The sequence below is a fragment of the Convolutriloba macropyga genome, chromosome 4 (genome assembly GCF_964194025.1).
Source record: "Convolutriloba macropyga chromosome 4, txConMacr16.3, whole genome shotgun sequence".
Lineage (NCBI taxonomy): Eukaryota > Metazoa > Xenacoelomorpha > Acoela > Convolutidae > Convolutriloba > Convolutriloba macropyga.
The window spans coordinates 70,213,774-70,229,327 of NC_134471.1; the positions used below are offsets into that span (position 1 = coordinate 70,213,774).

The window sequence follows — 15,554 nt, forward strand, 5'->3', positions numbered from 1 at the left end:
AATTCGATAAGAAGTTCGTCGCGTAAGTGAATAGCTGTTGTTGGATTCGGAGTGCAAATTGGTTTTTCATGCTCTGGTGTGAGTTTACATAGGCAATCTAAGTTTTTTCCCAAGTCTAGTTGATGTCTAGCATAAATTTTTTGATGTTCAATTGAAACGTTTTCCATTTTTTGCTGTCCATTTTCGTGAAGTCAAATTTGTTAAGAAATTCATTTCTGTTTTTTTTGCGTCCTTTGTTGGCGCAAGTAATTCTAATTTTTTGAAATTAGCTATTGTGTCACATATTTTCTTCTGTACGTCATAAAGCATTATAGAATTTGGACAGTTTTCGGGGCTTCTTAAAGACTTTTACTAGTGAGAGGGATAAATGACGTCACGCGCTTTGCCATTAGTGAAAGAAAATCGGAAAATTTGACTTTCAGCTCAGATTTGTTAACAAATGCAAACAGAAAGAGCTTCAGACGACAAAATAAAAGACACAAACACGGCAATATAGCTACGCTCCGCTCAGAGCACCTCAGCTATAATAAAAAACAGCAGAGAGAATTGAGAGAAACTTTGAGAGCAAGGTATATCATTCTGGCCAAAAATCATTATCGCAAAGTGAGAGTGATTTGAAGTGTGCGCGATTTGAAGATTTTTTTGACGAAAAGAAAGCACAAGTCCTGAATTACAATGCAATGAATTTTCGTTGACTAAACAAATTACTTGATCTGGAAATGACTAGGAAACGATTTCAAACAGAAACCCATATAGAAAGCATTAGAAAGCAAAAAAATCATTACCGCGAATTAACTCACTTCAATACGTGAATAATGACATTAACGCACTCAATTTTAAAAAATCACGGCTTCAAGAACAAGAGCTTATCGGAAGTATGCGTGATTTGAAGATTTTCTTGACGAAAACGAAAGCACAAGTCTTGAATTACAATGCAATGAATTTCCATTGACTAAACAAAATAATTGATCTGGAAATGACTAGGAATCAATTTCAAAGAGAAAAACATACCAAAAACCTGATCATAAAGCCTTAAGAAGCCGTAAGAAAGATCTCAAATTGATGAACGTGAACAAAAAATCACGATCGAGAAATCTTAATTTCTCTTCATATATATTTCTTAATCTACTTCTTAAATTTCTTAATCTGAACTGTTCGCACCACTTCCTGTTTCTGTTCCGGCGTGACAAAAACCATTACTCCAATTTGACTTCAAAAATCAACAAAATGTAGAAACTCAGCCTGGAAAATTGCGGAAACTACTCGAAGAGTCATCTCTCCCACAAAATTACGATTTCAGAAAACATTTACAGAGTAAAATGACTCACAGAAACAACTTAAGATAATTGATAAAATATTAGCTCTCAAAAACCAACTCCTATAGCTACTTGGCTATTAAACATTCAAACAATGAGACAAATTTTTGACAAAGTTTTATACAAATTATTCCAATGTCGGCATTGACTTAGGTTTATGTACTGTCCACGGATAACCTTTAATTAGAGTGAGATATCTTGAAATGAACTCAATTCCTAAACATTGCCGGCAGTTGCCGTAACAGCTGCAAAAAATGTGCGTGCCGTATAATTGATGGAAACCGACAGATATAAGTTTAAAAAACGATCAACGCTGCTCAAAAAGCTATGTTAAAAACATACAGCGATTTATTAATGAGGCTTGTTAATATTCACTCCACAGAAGCATTTGATTAGGGCCTTTTATTACACATACGAGTTCCTCTTAGACTAATTCAGAATATATTTAAGTATTCAATTTTATAGAGTGATGCCAGTCAAGTATGATCAGAATATAATCTCGCAAATGACCTTAAAAACTTTTACTAAAGAGAGTGAGAAATGACGTCACGCGCAAATGCATAAGAAGTAAATCGCAAAATTTGACTTTCTCAGCTTAGCTTTGTGAACAAAAGCAGACGACAAAATAAAGAAAACACAAACACCGCAACATAGTTACGCTCCACTTACAGCTTTGCGGCTATAATAAAAACCAGCAGGAAAAAATTGAAAGTAATGTTGAGAGTAAGGTATATCATCGTGGCCAAAAACTATTATCGCAAATTAACTCCCTTTAATACGTGAATATAGACATTAACTCACGCAATTGAAAAAAATTTCACGGCTTAAAGGGCAAGAGTTTACTTGAAGTGTGCATGATTTGAAGTTTTTCTTGGCGAACAAAATAGCACAAAACCTGAATTACAATGCAATGAATTTTTTTATTGACTAAACAAAAAACTGAATCTGGAAAGGATTAGAAATCGATTTGAAAAAAAGCATAGGAAGCCCGAACATAAAGCCCTAAGAAGCTCTAAGAGCACTTAATGACCGCTGGGCGCTACCTGTTTATCCCGTTTTTAAGGACGAAAAATCAAATGCGTCAGTCGAAAAACTGGTCAGCAAAAAATAGCATTAAATATAGCTGGCAGATTGCCGGAATAGCTAGGAAAGAATAGACCTGCGTGCCATATAATAGAGATAGAAACAGATACAGATCTAAATTGAAAAAAAAATGACGCCGCTCAAAAAAACTAAGTAAAAAACATTCAGACATAAAATAATAAAGCTTGTTAAAATTCATTCCGCAGAAGCCTCTTATTAGGGACCTTTACTGCACAAATCAGTTCCTTTGACCTTAAACAAATTCAAATTAAACTTAGGTTTTAAAGTGCAAAAGTCATTTTATTGAGTGAGGTAAGTCAAGTATGATCAAAATCTAATCACGCAAATAACCTAAAAACTTTTGCTAAAGCGAGTGAGAAATGACGTCACGCACACAAATGCCGTTAGTGAGAGGAAGAAGTCATTCAGAAAATTTGACTTTTTGAGCTTTGCCGTGTGAACAAATGTAAAACGAAAAAAGAGCGTCAGACGACGAAACAAAAAAACATAGCAGGACAAGTCCTGACGTACAATTCAAAGAATTTTGACTTAACAGGAAAACTAGACCTAGAAAGGACTATGGGTGAATTCAGAAAGCCATTTTAAAAAAATCAGAAAATAAGAAAAAAACAAATCAAAATCAAAACGCCGCATGTGAACAAAAAAACACCTAGCGAGAAATGAAAATTTAATTCAAACAAAAAACTAGGCCTAGAATGAGCTGTGAATGGATTGGCAAAACATTTAGAAAAAAATCCGATCCAAAAAATCGAAAAAACTGTAAAAATCAAAGTGAAATTGCCGCATGTGAACAAAAAACCACTAGCGAGAAAGCGAATTTTTGTTCAAACACCGTTTTCACACTCTACGTTAAATTTAGAGCGAAAACGCCGCAAAACCACTCGCTTTTTCGCTCCACTTCCTGTTTCGGCGTGACCAAAATCACTACTCCAATTTGACTTCAAAAATCATGATAATGTGTGAACAAATCTTAAAAAAAAAGACAGCGCCCCAATACAATTCAAATTCTTTGAATTGTAAAAACCAAGAGCACCACAATATAGCTTCGCTCAGCTTACAGCTTCGCAGCTATAAAAACAATGACAGGACTAATATAATTGCTACAAACTTCGTTTGAGAGCAATTAAAAACTGTCCAAAACTCTAGAAAAATATTAAAAACCATCTGTTTGAAAAAGCCCACGTGAACGAACTTAAAATTTTTGTCCGCATGGAAAATCTTTTTTCACACATCAATTGCTCGCTAGCTCAAAATGGGCGAAAATTGGTCAAAAATTTTAACGCCTCTCCGAATCGTAAAATTACATGCCTCCAATACTCCTCTTCGAATCGTAAAAAGACAGCACCTCAATACAATTCAAGTCCTTTGGTAAAAAACCAAGAGAAGACTAATAATAGCTCCACTCATCTCTCGGTATCACAGCTATTAAAAAACGCGACGGAGTGTGAATGGTTCGTAACCTTTTTCGTATATGGATACTACAGTTCCACTTGACAGAAGGATGAGAGCGTGATCCCAGATGGACATATCCACTATGCCCTCCCCATCTTTCAGTCCCAAACTGATTTCCTCCAGAGGAGGTCTCTCCACCCTGTCCGGCCCCCAGTCTACACGACCAGAGAACAGGTTCCACTGTAGGAGCTACAAAGCATTGAAAGTTAAAATATTGAAACTTGATCAGCATTGAACTAACAGCACTCCAAATTACCAGAGCGTAATAAAATAGCCAACAAACAAACAAATCGCGTTTGCAGGGGTCAAATTATAGAACACACAATGAACAAGTCATTTTTGTTAAGATTACGGGAAGTAAGTTGCTAAAGAAGTTTACAAGCATAGAATAAAAGGAATATAACAACTGTCTAGCTAGGCAACTAGAATATCTTGTCTTCTGTTAGATTTAAAAGATTCTGAAAATTTTAAAGATATTCTTATGAAGTTTGTAAGGAAATATTTTTATTACAAGAATAACGAACTCTCTTACAGAGATGGCGTTATTTCAAACGAGTAATCATTCACATTTATCAATTGCATATAACGATGAGGATTAGTCAAAATAACAATGGCGTCCTTTGCAAATTCACCTGATTTTTGTCAGTGTAAGCCATGACTTTGCTTGAGCCAACTGCAAACTTTTGCACAGAACCATGAGTAGCTATTTCCTTTTCGTTATACAACACAATGCTTCCTTCCACACAGCACGGATTGCCCAGGCTGAAAATACGCAAAATATATTTTATAAAACGAAGAGGATTCATAATGTGCGTTTGCGCCAAGTTCAAACCTTTCATCATAATTCGAAAACGTAAAATCTACTAAACCTTTTTCTGCTGCCGCCTATTTACCCATACTTATACACCACACATCGTAGGACTGATACTGGTCATCACTTGACCAGGAACAATGGGACCTATTGATGACTTGTCGAAGAGAATTCATACTATGCTACATAATTTATACCATAAGAGTTGCAAACAGATGTCCATTCTACTTGAGAAAATTTATAACATAACCGACTAACGTCGGAGCGAATTGCTCTCAAACGAACGCCGAGCGGTTGGCTTAATCAGTAGCTAGCTAAGGTTTAGTGAGGCTAGCTTTAGCTTACTTAAAAGGGCGTGAAGTGAGCGCAGCGGAGGGTAGGTGAGGTCGAGGGTTTATTAATTTTTAATTTAAACATTTAAAATTAACAAACGCCCTTCACACAATGAATATATGTCCCCTCATCAATTTCCATGAATCGCATACCACGAGACTAAAAAGGCGCAAGGCTCTAAGAGAGGTGCTCAGTCACTTCATGCTCTCCGGGTTTTACATGTATGTCCAGTTTTTGCGCATGAAACATTTAAATCGTCAGACGAAAAATCAAACGAAAAATTGCATTAAAAAGGCAGCAGAACAAATATAATTGCTACCAATTTTGTATGAATGCAATTAAACACAGAAAAAACGTCCATAGACCGAAGAATCGCATTTACATAAGACCAGCATGAATAGTACATTTGCTCCAATATTCGTTTGAGAGAAATCAATAATTAGAGCAAGAAAAATTTAAAGACGACGGAAAATTATTCAATTATGCTATAATTTCTCCAAAATAAGCAAATTCAAACTCATTTAAATTCAATGAAACAGTCAGCTAAAACGAACGTAAACCGACTAACTTCGGGCAAATTGTTCTCGTTCGACAAGACAATTTAATTCAGAGGAGGTGCAGAAAATAAACTTTTCTTTATGGGCGCAAAAAACCTAGAGAGACGGGAGGGATTTCACTGAAGCGCATTTGGCTATCACGCACCTATCATCTAGTTGAAAATCGGTTTTATTTTTGCAACGCAGACTTATTTGTCAATAAGAGAATTTAGCTCAAGCAAACCATCAAGAAGTCAAGCGTGAAAAGGTCACTCAAGAAGTGACACCGAAAGAATTTTCCAGAAGAAAACGGTGAAGCGCAAACTTTGCATAAAAAAGACACGGTTACAATAATTGCTTCAAACTTCGTTCGAGAGCAATTAAAAAAGATTGAACGAGAGTAGTACGACCCCTAATGTCAAATATCATCCAACTTCAAAAAAAGCCGCCTAGCATTCGAACCACATGAAAGCGATAAACAGCTCGCAATAAAGTCTAACAACTATTTCAAAAATTGAACAATTACTTCACTCCCTGAAAATCTTTTTCATTTTAAATGCATTTTAATTAAGAATTTCGAAGCTAACTTGATTTACCTACCTCCTCCAATATACCCCCCTATACTTTTTACAAATCTGTGTTTCTTCAGGGTTTTGACCTAAAAGCAAAAAAGTCGCATTGACTACCCTCCCTCACAAAAATGACTCTTATACTAACGTAAATTTTTAATCGAGGACACAAGATCTGTAATAATGAAGCTGAAAAGGTCAGGTTGAGAAGGTTTCGACTTTTTTATTTATTCAATTCGTATATATACTCCACTCATTCGCCCAACAACCTCACAATCCCGCACTCACATATCTCATACATATCCAGACAAGCTCGCTAAGTTGAAGTTGATCGAGGACATGAGATCTATATGTGAAGATCGGAGGAATAATCCTATAATGCCTTATTGATTTCCTTTTTCTCAATTATTCAGGGAAACATTTTCGTTTATCTCAATTTTTCAGAAAAAATTAGATTCAACAAGGCGGCTCGGTAATGTGCGATTGCACATAAGGTTCCGACCCCGCTCATCCCCAATTTTGGCATAATTGTCCACCAAATGAGGAACAGATGGAAAAACAAAAAATTCAAGTACTTTTCAAAACAAAATTGGTGTATGAACGAAAAGATAGCCTCCAAAGCAAATAACTCAGTGGAGTAAAAAAAGATGCATTAGATTGATGGGACAAGCTGATATTAAGAAAGCGAGCGAAGACGAACGGCAAAATCAAACAACAACAACAAACATTGATTACATCAGAAAAATTGTCCGTTTTCAAAAACAAAACTTAAAAGCGAAGTCAAAATAGCGTTAGATAAAAGTGAAAATAATCAAAAAAACTTGTAACTCACAAGAAAAAACTGGTTATTCACCAGTTCATAAAAAAGCTTGGTAACAATTAGACAAAAAAGAACAGAAACTTTTAAGTTAGAAAATTCGCTGAACTTTTGAAAAACAATTAATTACAAAATAATGAAAACCAATAGGAATCAACTAAAAAATTCCATAGGTTTACAATTACCAATGCTTCTATAGAATGGAATTAAGAACCCTTGGTATTCAATTTTTTATGCAGTTACAAAAAGAACAACAAATAGACAACAATCTAAAAATTAATTAAAACTTGCCAGAAAATGCTTTGGGAGCCGAAAAGCCATACTTTGGCCCCCAAAATATGTTCGATTGCACCTTCGACAAACACCGATAATGTATTATGTGGCCGCTCATTATTGAAAATAAGCAACAAGTAGACAAAAAAGAAAACATGCAAAATTATCTAAAACTTATATTTTTTGAAAAAAAATTTATTTCCGACGACATAAAAGCCATTAATTACAAAATGAAAAGTTTTAATAGGTTCGCCCATTCTTCCAAAGGAAGCCCTTGAGACCTGCAATTATCCCGATTATGTCTTACGTCTACAAAAAGAACGTCAAATATGACAAAAATCAAAAATTCATTTACTATTTTTTTGAAAAACCCGTGTGGAAGCCAGTAAAGTCATAACGAATTCTCTTAAAACATTAGATTTTGTTACATCAATCCCTTTTGACACCTTCCCTTGAAATGTGTCATGTGACCTCTCATTAATGAAACTAGGTAACAATTAGACCAAAAAGAAAAAAACAGCAAAATTATATAATACTTATTTTTATCGAAAAAAATTTATATCCAAAGACATGAAAGCCATTAAATACAAAATCAAAACATTGAATATGTTCATTTATTCTTCCAAAGGAAGGCCTCGAGACCTGCAATTATCCAGAACAAGCCTTACGTCTACAAAAAGAACGTCAAATATGACAAAAATCAAAAATTAATTGACTTTTTTTGTGAAAAACCCGTGTCGAACAGTAAAGTCAGTAGAAGCCAGTAAAGTCATAACGAATTCTTTAAAAAAATTAGATTTTGTGACACCAATCCCCTTTTGACACCTTCCCTTGACAAAAATAATGTCATCTTTAACCTTTATCTAACGAGACCAGGTAACAAACAGACAATAAAAGGAACAAAATTGCAAAGTTGAAATGTTTTTTTTTCATTTTGGAAAACAATTGTTTTCAAAGTCGTGAAATCCATTATCTATCTTCTAATATCAGAACATCGGTTCATCTACTCTTCCAGGAAAAGCCAATCAAACCGGGTCATTGTACAGGAAATTAAATACGACTAAAAAGACAAAGTAAAAACGACAGTTAAAGACAAAATTAAAAAATTCAGTTAAATACTTCGAGAAAGTACTGTCGAATGTCGAAGCGGTAAAGAACCACAATCTATATCGTTCAGGATTTAAATATTATCAATTGTGCGTTATTCTGAACTCGAAAAATGTGATATATGAACAGACAATAACGTGATAATTTGACAAAACTAGAAAACATGAAACATGGGCAAATACCTAAAAATTAAAAAAAAAATGTGAAATCTAGTAGTGTCAAAGCCAGAACACTATAACTTAAGGCGTAAAACCGCAATAAAGACTAAATTTGAATTCAGCAGAAGGAAAGAGCACTCTTTGATTGCTGACACTAAGCTAGAAGTTGACCAAATTAAGAGAAAAATGGAGGCAAAGTTCAATAACCCTTCTTTATTTAAAAATCGAGTATTTTAAAAGTCAAAACGACCATAAGCTTTCAAGCAATCAACTAGAGAAACTAATTTCGAGCTAATTAGGAAGCCAATAGGACCTATCACTAGTGAGCTTTGATTTGAAATGTTCTGTTATTTAATCAATATAAAAAAGATCGAACTTTTTTTTTTATAAAAAACTGACTGACGACAATCCGAATTATTTTCGGATTGTAACGGTGCAAGGTTGGTACAGAACTAGTCCTGCTAATGCTGATTGTCCATTAGGAATATTTATTTTTTGGAATGTCATTAATATAGATATTTTGTTAGTTAAAAATCAAAAATAAATGCTGCGTTTTTGATAATTAACGAGTAAAGTTAGCAAAAAACGGCAAAGTTTTATTTACAGAGCACTCTCAACGGAAGTTGAAGTGGAATTAGCCCCCTTTTCGGTCCACAAAGATTGTGTTAGAGGTCTTTGGGTGCGCACTTCCTGCAAATTTAATCAGAGTGGACTAAAGAAACTTATTTCGAGCTGTTTTTGATGAAAAAGTCTGAATTTTGTGAAATATTTAGCCGGAATTTGCGACAAAAAAATTCAATGAAATTAGCCGACAATATATTGGGTCTTTAAACGTAAAATAAACAACATTTTCTTGAAGAATTTTATTAAATTTTATCAAAATTGGCAAAATTTTACTCAAAAATTCTGAAAAAGTGAATGAAATCAACTGAATTCACTCTATTTTCTGGAAAGTTTAAACCTCAATATCTCAATTTCAAGAACGAAAATCAAAAAAATCTTTTTAATTCCATATTCTACGCTGGACAAGCTTTCTAATGATACCAGTCTCAACTCTCTACGATGAATATATCGATCGGCCAAAATTGACTGAACAAAAAAAAAAAAAAAAAACCTTTTGAAATTATAGTTCCTCCCCCCCCCCTCAAGAGGGGTCGGAACAATTATGTAAAAGATTTAAAAAAATTGGTAGCTTTTCAAGCAGTTTGTTAGTTTTGGTTTCATGTTTAGATTAGAACGAAGGCTCGGTTTTGTTTCCAGAGTCTTCCGGCTAAGTCTGTTAATTCTTTTTGCTGAAGTTTTGTTCGCTGTTGAAATTCCACACGCTCAACATTTTTAGAGTATTTATTGTACAATTTTTACAAAATTTCTAGAGCCAATTAAAATGAACCAGTATCAAAAATATCTAATGAAAATTCTTTTTTCCCACTTCTTGAATTTACTTCAACTTTTAGTTGTCGTCAGACGCTTTTTAGTTGTCGTTACAAAACCAAGCAATCTTTAGAAGCAAAATGTTCCAATCACCTAAAACTTGGTAACTTAACGGACAGATATAGATATAAAGATCGGGTATACAATCGCTTTATGTTATCAACAGACAATGAGAGCAATTGAGATCACTCAAAAATGAAGAACTATAGTGTGAAAAAGTCAAAGAACGTCCCAGAACAAAAACGCAAAAACGGTCAAGCAAAAATTTAGCATAAAAAAAACTTAATCTTCGTTCCAGAGCAATTAAAAACAGAGGTATGATTGTATACTAACAGTTCGTGTCCTAAGTAGGCTACAAACAGTCGTCCCAAGTCATCAGCCTCTTGAACTACGATCACTTCCATCTCATTCATGACATTCGAGTCCATAGCGGACACTTTACCATCGCCCCAGCACCCTCCCTCCAACAGGGTTGGCAAATTGTTCTCTACGTACAAGGGCGCGCGCTTGTGCCTGTAAATACATTCAGAAAATTAACAGTTCAGCCATGAAATATTACATACCAAGAGTCGCCCCATTTCTATAATTAGGCCCTTTAGTGGTATCTATTTTCTAAAAACCTGAATTCAATACAATTTTTTGGGTTCATTGCCTTACGAATTTTACTACGACTAAAATCGAACTTTAACATAGATACGAGAACCAACTCTGATATTTAAATTCTTAAAAGGTGCATCATGCGAACATTGCGAACACAATAACTTAAAGAAACTTTCAGATCATAGATCCAAAAATCAAATTACAGGTTTCAGGGAAAAAAACATAAAAAAGATTGAATAAAGAAAACAAGAGTAACACTGTAGCAAAGAAAAGGCCAGTTTCATATAAAACAGATAGCAAAGCAGAGAACCAACGACGAGCAAAAGAATAAAAAAACAGAAAAGGCGGGCAAAAATCCAATTGCAGAACTCAAAAGGAAAAGCCTGATTTGTGTATCTAATAAATAGTTCGTCTGCAAAAAACCTAATTGTCTGCGATTTTAAGCACTAAAACCAAAATAATAAGATAGCGAAAAAACACTACCGAACAAACAGAAGACAAAAACGGGAAAACTTCATCATAACATAGCTGACAGACTCCGCGACCACATCAGCGACACAATGTTGAGATCACTAGTTAAAAGATCACCAAGAGCAGGGACCAAAGTTCAAATAAAAAACATGATAACCAATTCAAGCAAATTTCTAGACACTGGAATTTTGTGGCTCGCTTGTTTTTGCTATGCCGCATGCTTAATAAGCGCACAAAAATGCGCAAATTAGGATCTTCAATCAGGCGGTACAGTGCGTCTCAAAATGCATGTACTAAACTAGGCTCCATGTTTAAGAACCGATAAAAAAGGCGACGACAGAAGCGCTGTTAAACCATTTCGCTCAAGTGCCAATCAAATTTATTATAAAAGATATATAGAAGATTGAAGAAATAAGAAATAAACGTGAAAAGCATTAAAGATATAGAAAGATAGACAAAAAGAAGTGGAACCTATGCCCTTCCCTTAACAGCCAAAGGTTCTATCCCATACACAACCCATTCGTAAAGCTATGGTCTGTTGCGCGGCGGTACATAAGCCACTTTTTGGTCAACAGCTACCTGATTTGCTTGTTATTGGTACGCGGCTTGCTTAATCACCGGCTTGCTTGCACAAAAGGAAGCAGATTCGGAGCTTTAATATGACAGTAAAGCTCGTCTCAAAAAGTTTGTGTATTACGCTAGGCACCCTGTTTACGGACCGTGAAAAACGTAAAAAAAAACGCTGTTAACCATTGCGCTCAAGCGTGACTTAATTTTTTTATAAAAGGAAGAAAATAAAAACTGGAAGGATAAAAAGAATTGATGAAAAAGAAACAAAAGACAGAAGTGCATAAAAAAACTCAAAACATTGTTGACACAACAATCTTGTAGCCATTTTTGGCACCAACTAGGGCGCAAATCCATACGCCTCGCTTATCAGCCATAGTTCTTATCCATGACAATAGCGATGAATATTGCTATTACACCGGTATACTTTTGCTTCAAAGTGCTTGTTTTTGCTATGCCGCATGCATAACGATCGAAAAATATAAGCAGGTTAGGAATTTAAATATGGCAGTAATGCTCCTTTCAAAACGTGTGGGTGTATGAAGCTAGGCAGCACGTTTAAGGATCATTAAAAGGAAAAGGAGCGCCGTTAACTATTCTGCCTAAGTGCGAGTTACAATTAATTCGAGAAAGGAGAAAAATAACAAAAATAAGAACGAATCAAAGGGAAAAAGAAGAAAGAAAGACAGACAGGAGTGTATTAAAAAACAATTTCCCATTCTTGGGCAAAGAATACAGTAGCCATTTCTGGCATCAACTCGGGCGCGAAAACATTTCCCCAGCCTAAGAGCCAAAAGATTTATCTCTTACGCTGCAGATGCGTTTTGCTAATGTACATGGCACTTTTTACATAATCCAACATCAGGTTGATGGCATCATTGGCCGGCTTGTTTTCGTTCTGCCGCTCGTTTAATGAGCGCAAAACGATTCCAGATTGAATATGGCGGTGCAGCGAATCACAAAACCCAATGACTACTTTGAGCTGCACCGCTAAGACATGCGAAGATAAAAAGCGTTACCGTTGCACTCAAGTGCAACCTAAATATAAAAAACAAAAAGGAAACAATTTTATAAAAAAGATTAACTACTTAAGAGAAAGAAACAGGGACCCACAGACAGACAGCCAAACATACAGTGTTGTCTTAAACAAAATATTTACCCATTATTGACCCAACACGATGTCATCTATTGCACAAAATCGGCCGCGAACCCATGCCCCTCGCTTAACAGCCATAGGTCTTATCCATTACGCTACCGATGCGTATTGCATATGTCTATTGCCCTTTCTACATCCGCCAAATTTCGGTCATGGCATTGAAGGCTCATTTGTTTTTCTTATGCGAAATGTTTAATGAGCGCAAAATAGGTACAGAGTAGGAGTTTAAATTTGACGGTATAGCGCGTCTCAAATGCATGCATTTTTCTAGGTTGCGTGATTAAGGAATCTTACGCTGAGATAGTTCAAGTGCGACTGATATTAAATTTAACTGAAGATTAGCCAACTCGACTACAACTGCTCAAAACTGATTTTCATAGCAAATTTTGGATAATGGTAATAAACAGCAAATCAGCAGCTACAACTTTAACCTGTGGGTAAACAAAATCAACCGTGGAGACGCAGCTCTGAATTTTTCAATTCAGCTCGACGCAGAACGATTGTAGCTCTTGGATATATTCTGTTTTGACCTCCCGTTTCTTGGGGGGGGACAATGCTGAAACGGTTTTCTTGATCACTCAAGTTTGGGCAACCGATATATTCATCATACATTGTTGGAAAAAAAGCAAAAAATAGAGAAAGAAATAGAGAGACGGAAAAAAAGACAGAGAGAGAGAGAAACAAAGAAAGAGTAATAGCAAGAAAGGAGAACGAAAGCGAGAAGAAAGAGAAGAGATAAGGAAAAAAGAAATAGTCTCTGCTAAATATTTGCTCAAAAATTTGTTTCGGAGCTATAAAATAACCCATCGGTTTTTACAAGAAAAACACCATTCAAAAAGTTAAAAAAAGCAGACACCAAGAGACACGAAAAAAGAATTGCTACAAAGAAAAAACAATTGCCATTTTTCAATCCCCCAGACACACACCGACAGTCAAACACAGGAACATAAACGAAAAAACTTTCCAAGAATTTCTCTAGAACGCCAGGTGGCATGCTGTAGATTAGAAGTTTTCTTGGCGACAAACAGTAAGGTACCCGACACGGATTCAAATCCAGTAAAATTAGATTTGCAGTCTTCCATCTTCCCAACTGCGCTAAAACTGCTAAAAATCGTCGTCTCTCACAATCGCTTTTATGTTGTGAGTAAACATATTGTACCGGGTTTGGTTCTCACCTATCTACTTTGAGCCTTTTATATCAATGACCTCTCCCGATATTTTCACTTAATCATGCTCCTCAATGCGGTTCTTAAAGATGCGCTTCGTGATTCCCCTTAAACATGCAAAAATTTTTGTCCCATTTTATAGCTCACGCTTTTAATATATACAGGATAGCCGGACGAATTTCGTAAATGACTCGAAGTGGAAAGTAAGCATCCTCATTTACCCGAAACACCTCATACTTGATTACACTAATTCTTCCGTAAAAAAGAACATTTACATGAGAAAACACAAACATACCCGGCAGATTGCAGAAAATAGCAGCCGTTGATTCCAATAAGCATGATTGGGATTGAAAGAAAAGAAGATATCGAAAAAAAAAAGATTTTTGTGCAAAAACATTTTTAGTCCGATTTTTTTATGGCATTTCGTAGTTGAACTTACTTCTGTTTCTTAGAGAGAGGCTACAGGGGCTACTATCAATACCAATAAGCATAAGAAATAGTAATTAAAACTTATGAGAACAAAGTTCAAGTACCGGGCATCTAAAAATGGGCTTTATGGGTTTATCCCGTTACCATTTGACTTTACTTTTTTTAATACTGACTCTGTTCATTTTGAATTGCTTTGCTAAGCAGCTGCTGTTTAAATGAACTTTGAGTAGAATGACAGAAGAGTGAAACTAGCCTAGAGAAGTCAAAAAGATTTCACGCAAAATGTCGAAAAAGCGGCAAAATGGGTAAAGCGAAAAAAAGTCCGACGAAGTGAAAAACAAAATAGGAGCGCTATAATAGCCAGCTGAGAAGATGAGGGCGGCTTTCAAAACTGAAACATAACCGACTAACGTCGGGCGAACTTCTCTCAAACGACCGGCGAGCGGTTGGCTTCGTCAGTATTAAGGCACGGGTTAGTGCGACTAGCTTTAGCTTAATTGAAGGGGCGTAAGTGAGCGCAGCGGGAAATATCCGCGGAAAATAGCCGCGATAGACGCTTCAGGCCTTCCATGGAATTGAAGCAACTAAAAGATAGACAGATTAACCACCAGTCCTTTAATATAGACCATTAGACCTTTTGGGTTAGATCCGGTCTGTCATTTTTATGAGACACATACGCTCTATAAGGAAAAAGCCCTAAGGGAGCTTATTCAAAAATAATAATCGAAACCATAAACTCAAGACTCTTATACTCAAGAATTAGGGAAAGTACGTTTGGTAAAACTTAGATGCACACTATTGATCTTTAACTAGTAAATTGTCATAAAATTTAAAGTTCATTAAGTGATTTCACAAGTCATTTTCTTAAGTGAGGTAAGTTCACCACTCAAAGTACTTGAAGGACTACCGAACGCGGCTAAGGTCCTCTAATGAAACTTGATGCCCGCTGAGCTTTTTCTGTTTATCCCGCTTTGAAAGCTCAAAGTCATGAAAAGTCATCATCGCTTTGAAAGCTCAAAGTCAGGGTAAGACGAAACAAAAATCTGTTAGACGATAAAAAAATAGGAGCGCAAAAATAGCCGCCTGGAATTGCTGACGCGGCTAATAAACATCTCATAAAAAGTTACTAAGTTTCGACTCCTAAAGTACTGTTGGAAAGACTTTGTACTACAGAAAATGGTAGGTCGCAACGGAATATTACCATTTGACAGACAATATAACAGGTTCAATAAAAAAAACTGAGAAAAAAGCAATAGCG

At 35.6% G+C, this 15,554-nt stretch overlaps 2 protein-coding genes across 4 annotated transcripts in view; one reads left to right on the top strand and one right to left on the bottom strand.

The window, feature by feature from the left end:
• LOC142337867 (E3 ubiquitin-protein ligase HERC2-like) overlaps positions 1-15,554 on the bottom strand; it is a 159,742-nt gene that overhangs the window by 128,215 nt on the left and 15,973 nt on the right. For all 3 annotated transcript variants that reach the window (XM_075387469.1, XM_075387467.1, XM_075387468.1), the window contains exons 7-9: positions 10,241-10,420; positions 4,505-4,634; positions 3,881-4,061 (exon numbers count right to left, since the gene is read on the bottom strand). In XM_075387469.1, coding sequence (XP_075243584.1) covers positions 3,881-4,061; positions 4,505-4,634; positions 10,241-10,420 — 491 coding nt within the window. The remainder of the gene's footprint in view (positions 1-3,880; positions 4,062-4,504; positions 4,635-10,240; positions 10,421-15,554) is intronic.
• Positions 1-15,554, top strand: part of LOC142337869 (uncharacterized) — a 240,646-nt gene that overhangs the window by 18,258 nt on the left and 206,834 nt on the right. The gene's annotated exons all lie outside the window — the stretch shown is intronic.